Below are 10,314 nucleotides of genomic sequence, written 5' to 3' on the forward strand. Positions count from 1 at the left end.
GTCTGAAAGCAAGGATAATGGCAAGGAGGTTATAAGGAGAGGAAAGATAGCGTTATGCAAGGCCCGCAGCAAATCAATAATAATTGTTTTAACATACAATACTCATCAATAAAAATTTAACATTTAGCATTAGCTCATTCAAAGCAAAATTACTACAGCAGGTTGTTTTTTTAATAAAATTAAGTTAGCTGCGACACTGTTCTCTTCGGCCGATGGCTGCCTTGGCGGTTTTGCGCTGCACAAAAGGATGTGCCAAACTCAATGGATTTTGGTGCGTACTTCATTTGAAATTTTCCTAGTCGCTCTAAATTTTGCTTATGAAGTGGGTAGCTTGCAGGTGTTCTACTTTGGCTGCGGTTTCACGTGACGCGGAAAGCGCTGGGAGAAAAAGAGAAAATCGAAGTCCTCGGACGTCAGCGCATACGTGCAGTTTGTCGCGACCTCAACTGCATTCAGCCTATTTTGACCCAAAAAAGTCGGTCACCGCTAAATTTTTTTTCTCGCTAGAAGCATTTCTCCTACGTCAATCTGTTTACCTAACTTTCCGCTGTCATAAAGTAGTGATGCAACAGAGGGTCGGGCGAAGAAGAAAAACTTTGCGACTATGTCAGCTGATGGCGCGCTTCGGCCGAGGTTGAATGAATGAAACCAGTTTCTGTCCAACTTTATTTGTGTTGTTTATTACCGCGATTGTTTTGCTTATGTGCAAACATTCTGTTCCGTGGCTGTCGATTGCGGCGGACTGCCGCCGAAATCGTGCCCCGGACTTTGCGATGCGGTGAATTCGCACAATGTCGAGACGAATATATAAAATGTCGCGTGTGGCGCGCACGGGGCGAAACGGAACCGAGCGTTGCGGTGTCAGCGCGCGGAGTTTTGCATGTGGAGCGTGGTTTTTTGTACTACTGCTGCAGTGGCGGCCCGGCGATGGTGTCGTCGGCGCGCAACGCGGTGGCCTGCGAGCCTCCGTCACACATTCCCGGAGGTATGGCCTGGGTGCGGACATTCTTTCGCCTCGTGAAACCCTCGGGTGGCGGCAACACGCTGCACTACTCCGAGAGAAAGCTGCTAGGGTAAGTCGATGGTGCGCAGTCGCATCAGCTGACGTCTATTGCACGCGCGCCCTTTGCGTATTGCGAAACAGTTCCGAAAGTGCGCTTTGGCAGGTTAGCCTCGACTTGCGCAAGTCTGCTTTCGTGCCGCGCAGTTTAGCGTATTGCGTGGGACAAGAGAATCACGTGGCCATATGAAATTGTTGCCTTAGTTTTCCACGAACTTGGGAGTATTAATGCAGTTGGTACTATCTGTTATTCACCGCTACGGTATTTTTTCGTTCTTGAGTAAACTCTTCGAAGTCGCCTGGCAAGCTCTGCTTTGCGCATTCGTGGGATGTAGTTTCATGTATGCATTGTGTGTGCAGAGCAAAGAAATAGATCCAGTGGAGTACAACACTGGTGCACGTTGTGTGGGATGTACTTCGTATGTACTGGCTCCAGCGATAATCTGCGAGACCGGAAGTAATGCACACGCAAAGCAGCCCTGTAAGGTACTGACGCACCGTTGTTAGGTGCTCGTACGTTTTGTTCATGCTCGTGCGATATAGCTAAAAATGCTGGAGGCTGTGCCGTTTAAGAGATTCGGAGGAGGGATATTCTGACTTCGCCAGTGCAGTATTCATATCATAGTACTGTGTAGATCCTAAAGCTCAATAATCAGGTACACACCTGTGGTGTTGTGGTTTCGGTTCTGGTTTGGAAACCGGACCACATTCACAATACAATTCTCGGTGTTTTTCTGCCATTGTTTTTCTCTGTCACTCTAGGATCAAGCAGATACACTGTGCCTTGAGCTCCTGCCATCCCTATGGACTAAGATTTTCGGCACACATATTTGAGTCCAATGTATGAGCTCGACCTTCCATGTACCACAACTTTGACAGCATGTGATTGAACTTCATCTTGTATTTGGATATCAGACATACATCTCCAGAAGGTCTTGACAGCCTCTCCATCTTTCAGCAAATAAAAAGGTCATGTGCATAAATACTAATGATTGTATAACCTTCTCCATTCAAGTATGCAGCAAGAACAAAATCCCATCTATTCACTACAAATTTATACGTAAACAATGACAAAGATAAGACAAAGGTGCTTGTCTTGTCTTCTACACTGTTTAAATATTGAAGAGTGCATGCATGGATCTGTCATGGGTCGATAAGAATCCTCTGCCTTCAGAAACTGGTCCACTTCTGGGTTCCACTCCCTTGCAGATTGACATACTCTGTACAGACTCTTTCAATGGACACCGTCATACTTTGCAGGTTATTTCATGTACCTTCAAGGTACCATAGCAATGATGTCAGACTGTTGGACCCGCCCAATCTCTTTCAACTGCTACTGCCAGCAATGTTCAGGTGGACTTCACGCGTCAAAACCAGCAAAAAGGCTTCCTTAAGGTTGATTTCATTTCGGAAGCAAGTCAACCCTTGCAATGCCCCAAGTTATTATTTTGGTTGAACTTGTTCTTAAATGTGCACTTGCACTTGATTATCTGTTGGTTTGTCGGTCTTGGAACTAGTTCCCATGTGTCATTCTTCAGGTCTTTTACCTCTTCTTTTATGGCCCTTTTTCAATAGTGAGCATCAGTTGCCCAGAGTGCTCCAACCAATGTTCGAGGTTCATCTGTGCTGCCGCGATAGAGTTATGGAAGCTGCTGCATTTCAGCCAACCTCTGCAAAGGTCTCAACACGTTGAGGTTTTCCACTGCCTGAGAAGTAAAAGCATTCTCCACTGAGCTCAATCTTTTGTCCCATTTGGTGGTACTACTGTTGCCCCTCTCTAGGTGTGCTGGATCTCTTCATCAGTAGTGTTTCTGATCGGGTCTACAGCAAGATAACTATTTCCGTAGGTGATATGATCTAACATCTCAGTCTTGCATGAAAAGCTAACTTCTTAAAAAGTTACATGACTATTGACCAAGTACTCATCCTTGTTGAAGGCCCAATTTATATACAATTTAACATCATTTGGGTAGCGCTTCAGCACATACTCAATGTGGAAAGACTTAAAAGAACGAAACACTTTGTGAATTTTTTAATTTTGACCATTCTCTCATGGACCACCATTATTTTTAGGGAATACATTTTAATCAAGTCTGGTATTCGAAAAGTTTGTGAATTGACTACATGGTGCATGTGGTGAATAAATTCAATGCATCAGTTAGAGGCAGCATTCTCAGATTTCCAAAGATAGTTTTGTTTGACTTGCACCATGTGTATCAACATGTGTACATGAAGGTGTTCCCGGCACATTGCAAAACATGATGCACAAGAACTCTGCCAAGAAAACTGTCAGCAGTAAAAGCTGGAGTGTCCCCCGCTAGTCGTGCAAAAGTTGAGTGTATTGTCCCTGGCTTATGCCCCACCGCGGTGGTCTATTGGCTAAGGTACTCGGCTGCTGACCCGCGGGTTGGAATCCCGGCTGCGGTGGCTGCATTTCCAATGGAGGCGGAAATGTTGCCGGCTCGTGTGCTCAGATTTGAGTGCACGTTAAAGAGCCTCAGGTGGTCGAAATCGCCGGAGCCCTCCACTACAGCGTCTCTCAATATCATATGGTGGTTTTGAGACGTTAAACCCCACATATCAATTAATCAATACCTGGCTTGTGAGGCGATGACGCTTGGTTGTCCCTTTTGCCAAACCTGTGAAAATCCTTCAGAAAGCTGATGGACGATTGTATTGTATGCTTACTTTGTCTTCCTTTAGATACTCGCAAGAGCAGATGTTTGAGGTGGTGTCACGGGTGGAATTCTACCGGGACTTTGTACCCTGGTGCACGCAGTCACGCGTCACAACCCGGTCTTCCCACGCCCTGACTGCATACATGAAGGTCGGCTTCCCACCCATCGTCGAGAGCTACACCTCTCATGTCACGCTCGTGAGGCCCACCCTTGTCAAGGTAGGTGTTATTAGCTACTTTGACACATGGCGAGAAACTGGGGCACAACTGTGAAATGGCCGCTATAAAAGGGTACTTATTTAATAAGCTACACTTTTCAACGATTTAGAGCAGACTCTAGAGGAAAAACTCCCCGTAGGACCTATGTGTCGGGACGAACTCCCGACCAAAAGGGCGATGTCATTGTACCCATTACCCAACTGTGCAAGCATTTGCAGCCCGAAAGACAAATGCCAGACTTAATAGTGGTATTCACTTTTCATCGTTATTAATGAAAGTGCATTTACATGGAGGATATTTGCAACTATGTGTCAACAGAAGGCGCAGATGTTCACTCCCTACAACTCGGAGCTCGGTAAGAAGATGCGCATTCGGCGATGATCTCAAACAGAAGTTGATATTGTGGAAAAGTGGCTGCAAATGCACTTTCTGGCGTCGTGAAATTCCACTCTCAGTGAATGGCGTAAATGCCCTTTAATTATTCCTGAATATCTTTTTAATGAGCGTTAAACACTGTCTGCATGTCGCTAATTTTTCAAAATACCCATGTTTGATTTATATTGCCAGTATCACTAATAGTAGTGATTTTAGCCAATCTGTAAATAACTGCAAAGGCAACAGTGAATGTGGTAGCCTGATGGGAGTGTCCTTATGGTCGGTGTTGTTTCGGCCCAGCTTTTTCTTCGGAGTTAGTATTAGTCCTGTGACATTTTTGGAGTACCTCAGAGGTCAACCTCACCGTGAGTGAAGCATCAAGGAGCCAGAAAAAACGTGAAAGTTCACTCTCGTAGAAAGAGAAAGGACATTTGTTTTAAGAATTGGCGTGAAAGAGTTCTTTCATTATTCAATTTCTGCAGCTCCTTTAGTGTAGAGAGTAGCTGGTAATGACTGCTTCCCATGCCTTGTCCACCAGGTTACACAGATTCTTCAGATTTGAGGCTGTAAGCAAAGCCTCCCATGATTCTTCACTGTCCTTTCATGCCTGGTTTTCACCTGCCTTTCTGTGAAGCCAGAAAAAAAAAATTGTGTTTGTTACATGTTGTAGTAAGAGTTTCATCATATGGGAGACAAAGTGCGTTGACTGCTGCGCAGAGAACAACAGCCAATTGTTGTGAGGTCAATGGCATAGCCTGCTTGTTCTTGGCGAGGATGTAAATTGGTCAACTCACTACTGTTACACAAATGCTGTTTTTCTATGGCTGTTTGCTAGTGTCGGTGCGCTTGCTTTGCAGTCGGTGTGCTCAGACGGTCGCCTCTTCAATCACTTGGAGACCATCTGGAGGTTCGAGCCAGGCCTCGAGGACAACCCGAAGACTTGCACGCTAGACTTCAAGGCAAGCAATGGCTGTCCTCGTGTACTTTCGTTTGCTGCCTTATTTGGATGTTTTAACAGGTTACCCTCCAATACTGCTCTGAAGTTCATTGTATTCTCATTTCTTGAAAGACATATTTCAATTATGTGTTAGCAGCCAAACGCCATATCGTGTTTGGGAGGATGCTAGACAACAAGTCCTGAAAACCTTCCGTAAACACGCGGTGAATTGCATTGGAGAGATTGTGTCTCCCTGCCTTACACCCTTTTTTAAGGAAGGCATCTTAGTAACCATGGAGAGTATCTTAGCAACCTGTGGTTTGCTAATGACATTGCCTTGATGGGTAACTCAGGGGACGAATTACAGCTCATGATTACAGAACTGGACGCGAAAAGCAAAAAAGTAGGTCTGAAATTAAACATGCACAAAACTTTAGTAATGTGTAACAACCTCGGCAGAAAACAGCTCTTTGCGATAGCTGGAGAGACGCTGGAAGTTGTAAAGAAATATGTCTACTTAAAAGACAGGTAGTAACTGCGGAGCCGAACCACGGGAGTGAAATGACTAGGAGAATAAGGATGGGGTGAATTACATTCGGCAAGCATTCTCAAATCATGAATGGTAATCTGCCACTAACCCTCAAGAGGAAGGTATATAACAGCTGCATCTTGCCAGTACTTGCTTATGGAGCAGAAACCTGGAGGCTTACAAAGAGGGTTTAGCTAAATTGAGGACGATGCAGGGAGCGATGGAAAGAAAAATGAAAGGTGTAACCTTACGAGACAAGAACAGAGCAGAGTGTGTCAAGGAACAAACCGGGGTTAAGGATGTCATAGCTTGTGATGGCTGCATTTTCGATGGAGGTGAAAATGCTATAGGCCCGTGTGCTCAGATTTGGCTGCACGTTAAAGAACCCCAGGTGGTCGAAATTTCCGGAGCCCTCCACTACAGCATCTCTCATAATCATATGGTGGTTTTAGGACGTTAAACCACATATATCAAATCAAGGATATCATAGTTTAAATCAAGAAGAAAGGGGCAGGTAGCACGTAGGCAAGATAACTGCTGATCATTAAGGGTAACTGACTGGATTCTCAGAAAAGGTAAAGGCACGAAGGGGAGACAGAAAGTCAAGTGGGCCTATGAAATTAAAAAGTTTGCAGGTATAACGTGGCAACGAAAAGCACAAGACCGGGTTAATTGGCAGATCATGGGAGAGGCCCTTGCCTTGCAGTGGACGTAGTCAGGCTGATGATGATGAGACAATTGGGCTAGAATGACAGCGTGTGCACGCTCAGCACGCCCCCTGTTTGCACTAACAAACACTGCCGGACTTCGCTTTTTTTTTCTGGCCGATATGAAAGCTGATAAAGTTAATGGCATGACCCATGCTAAATTCTAGGTCTTTCTCTTTTCAGCTTATTAGCAAGTTGAAGCTTTAACTTTTGACATCTGTGATGAACCTGGCATGCCCAACCTTCAGTATTGTGAGTGTATGTAGAAATATTATGAAAGCTGTTGCTCAAATCCTACTGAGTATGCAGAAAGAAGGTTCCCCGATGCAGGATATTCTTTCTTTATTTTTAGATTATAAAGGAATCACATTCATGCATTTTGTTTTTCATAGCTTATTTCATAGGAAAGCTTGTTACATGCACTGAGATTGAAGCTAACTGAAGTGTGCAAAGCACAAGTGTCCATACCTGTCCTCTACTGATTCTTTACTTTGCGCTTGTGGTGCGACTTGTTTTATAACTTCCTCTAGTGTGAGCAGCAAGAAATACTGAAAGGGTAGCAATTACAAAGACTTTACCACCCAGATATTGTTATAAAGAGCCTGTACTGATTGGCATGTGATATAAGAACTGCAAAGCTGAAAGGAAATGTGTGCTTGGAGTGGCTGTCTACCAGAGCTTTTGTAACCGCAGTAACAGTTCTGGAACTTCCCATCAAAGACTTACACAAATCCCAGCTATTGCCTGGCACCCTCCCTACTTCTGTATTGTATGCATGTATGTGTCACATGATCCCTTCTCAACAATTTTGTGCTCCCCTTCCCAGACTGCCTAAGTGTGCAATTATCATTAATATCATGGTTTTTAACACTTCATCATCAGCCTGACTACGCCCACCGCAGGACAAAGGCCTCTCCTATGTTCCGACAGTCAACTAGGTCCTACGCTTGCTGCTGCCACTCAATACCAGTAAACTTCTTAATCTCATCTCCCCCTCGCCCGCTTACCTTCTCTGGGAATTCAGTCAGTTATCCTTAATGACCAGCAGCTATCCTGCCTACGCACTACGTGCCCGGCCCATGTCCATTTCTTCTTCTTGATTTCAACTATGATATCCTTAACCTCTGTTTCTTTTCTAACCCACTGTGCTCTCTTCTTGTCTCTTAAAGTTACAGCTATCATTTAACCTTAATTTTAACACTTGATAGTATTTAATACTTAGAACCTAGTAATTAAAAAAAAGATCAGGAGAATCTGCTGCTTGTGTGTAATGAAATGAACTAGTACAGCACCTTGAAATATCCAAGGGCCAAGTTCTGCATAGCAGAGCAAGGCAAAACAAGTATTCAATTCTGAAGCACAATATCGAGAGCGTACTTTTGGGGTAGTGCCCGTAATGCCCGGAGCATGAACAGTAGCTCTAGTTGCATTCCTCTTGTGTAGAAACATTTGTCATTTGAGTCACCATCGCAGGTTTTTTTGACAGATTTCATTTATTTGCCTGATGGTAGCGTTATTGACTTTTTTAGATGGAACGTGCCTGTAGCTTGAAAACCTATTGAATGAAGCTGGCATGTTTAAATAAAGGCTAAACCACCGATTAGCTTGCATGTACACAAGCTCCAGCTTGATTAATTGACAGTGGCCAGATTCATTTTGTGCGTTTCGAGCCTTTTCAATAGCTCAGTATTCAACGACACCCGGCATATCGATATAAACGTAAGCTGAGGTGAGCGCATTGGTTCACATCTCATGTGGGTTCGAAAATCCAGCCGTCGCGAGGTACGGTGAAGCAAGATGCGCTCACGCACAGGTCTGAATGTATATTTATTGTTTGAACTCATACAGCCTCCATGTGAAATCACAATTGCCATTATTCATCGAGCTCACTGTAATAAAATTAGTCACACTCTACTGATATAAATACAGAAAAAATTTTTTGTTCTTGATGCGGGAAAGATATAATTCATCATTTTGAAGTTTAATATGCAATCAAGCGCAAAAGTTTACTATTAGCACCACTTTTTACTCGTGTATTCTTATGTGGAGTTAAAGTTTATGCATGTGTCATGTGGGAACTAGTCAAGCACACACCTGGACAGGTGTTGGTTCTAATTACAGTGTAGAAGATTTAAGGTGTAGCATGCCATAATTATGGAAACCGATGCATTTCAGTGGTTCTGTTCTTTTTTTTTTTTTTCATAAGTCTGTGACGACTTCGGGTTCACATACTAAAATACTTAGTCATAATGGTATGTTAATATCCGAATCACAACGTGCAAACCACGAGAACACAAATGCATGCAAAGTGTAGGCGTATTTGTCTCTCATCTAGCTGCGATTCAAGGTAAAAGAAGAAAGAGCACACATACATTCAGTTTGTGAGTTTATCATTTATCTCTAATTTATCTATTCCCGCAACAGATTAGGTAAAATAACTCATGTCGCCTCGAATAATTCTCGCAGTGTCACATGCTACTATGATTGATGTCGGAGAACAGATGCCTACATAGAGATATGACGTCGGAGCATACAGAACTACATTGGGTCATTTCTTGTTGTGCTTCATCGCCTTATCTTGGGTGTTCGCCTGCAAGATGAAAGGTGGCGTAGTCTAAAAATTGACCTCTTTCCAAAGCCTGTAGCATTGCAAATTCTGACAGGTGTGTGAGTGTTCAGTGTACGCATTACACTCATTAGCTGAATATTGTCAGACCTGCCTCTTATAGCATATTGTATGTACCGAATATGATCTTGCTAAAACAATCCTGTGGCAAGCTTAGTTAGCCAAAGCCATCACTCTCAGCTTGGTGTTCTTTTCGGTGGTTGCCCTCTGCTGCAGGTGTCCTTTGAGTTTCGCTCGCGGCTGCACTCGCACCTGGCCCACATGTTCCTGGACGAAGTGGTGCGTCAGATGACGCGCGCCTTCCTCAACCGAGCGGCCACTCTGTACGGCAAACAATCGATCCCGACGAGAGGCGGCAAGGTGCTGCCCTCTGGAGCTCCCTGACGTCGGCCCCCCGAGTAGTTTTTGCAGTAGACGAGGCTTCGTCTCCCTATGGATGGACTGGCTTTTAATCTTTTACTTTAGCTCCTCTCGCAGCCGTGATTCTACTCTTCACGCGTGCACCCCAGTTACGCAATGTTCCTCCTAGATCCAACCAACCTGCTTCTGGACTACAAAGTTCATCCACTCGTAGTAGAAGCGACTCGGGTGCAGTGGTTGGGTGATCCAGGCAGCGAGAGTGATCCAGGCACGTTTAAAGGCAGGGCTCCTTCGTGGTGGCCCAAAACAAGCTAGTGTCGAGCCGATACGTTTCCTGGCAGCCATCGGCTGGAGGACTGAAGAACGTTCTCAACACAATGCCTCGTGTGAGAGGCCAGATGCTCGCAACGAGTATGAATCGATGGCAACAGCCCTCATAGCTCCTGGGTGTCCTCTTTACCCTGGATGCCTCAGATTGGCTTTGTCAGAAATTTCTCAGCCATTAGTGATGTCTGTAATACAGCTGCGAAAGAAGCTGCCGTGTAAAGCAACGCATGTTCAGTAAATTGAATTGGACACATTCGTTGAGCAATTGAAGTTCACACATTCATAGTTGTTTAGTGAATGTTTCATGGACTTTAGTGGGTGTAGGTAATGCGCCTTTCATATTGCTAGTTTGCTTATTTCAGATTTGGTATACACACAATGCAAAGCTCATGTGAAGTTGTTTATTTAACATATGTAGCTGAGCAGAAAGCTGCAGTTTTTTGTGAGCAAGATGGGGGGAACGGGGGGGGATAGGGGGATGTTATGGATTGGGGAAG

General features: G+C 44.4%; 1 protein-coding gene across 1 annotated transcript; it reads left to right on the forward strand.

Annotated features, from left to right (window-relative positions):
• Positions 1 to 115: 115 nt before the first annotated feature.
• LOC119178508 (coenzyme Q-binding protein COQ10 homolog B, mitochondrial) lies at positions 116 to 10,073 on the forward strand. Its single transcript, XM_037429713.2, has 5 exons — positions 116 to 271; positions 915 to 1,073; positions 3,764 to 3,956; positions 5,189 to 5,290; positions 9,347 to 10,073. Exons 1-5 carry the CDS (start codon positions 213 to 215, stop codon positions 9,512 to 9,514), a joined length of 681 nt encoding a protein of 226 aa, XP_037285610.1. The 5' UTR covers positions 116 to 212; the 3' UTR covers positions 9,515 to 10,073.
• The last annotated feature ends 241 nt before the right edge of the window (positions 10,074 to 10,314 follow it).

The sequence above is a fragment of the Rhipicephalus microplus genome, chromosome 1 (assembly GCF_043290135.1).
Source record: "Rhipicephalus microplus isolate Deutch F79 chromosome 1, USDA_Rmic, whole genome shotgun sequence".
Taxonomy (NCBI): Eukaryota; Metazoa; Arthropoda; class Arachnida; order Ixodida; family Ixodidae; genus Rhipicephalus; species Rhipicephalus microplus.

Coding starts and splice junctions, on each gene's coding strand:
- LOC119178508 (XM_037429713.2), top strand. CDS start 213: ATGGCTGCCTTGGCGGTTTTGCGCTGCACAAAAGGATGTGCCAAACTC. Junction 3,957..5,188: donor TGAGGCCCACCCTTGTCAAG/GTAGGTGTTATT, acceptor CTTGCTTTGCAG/TCGGTGTGCTCAGACGGTCG. Junction 5,291..9,346: donor CTTGCACGCTAGACTTCAAG/GCAAGCAATGGC, acceptor CCTCTGCTGCAG/GTGTCCTTTGAGTTTCGCTC.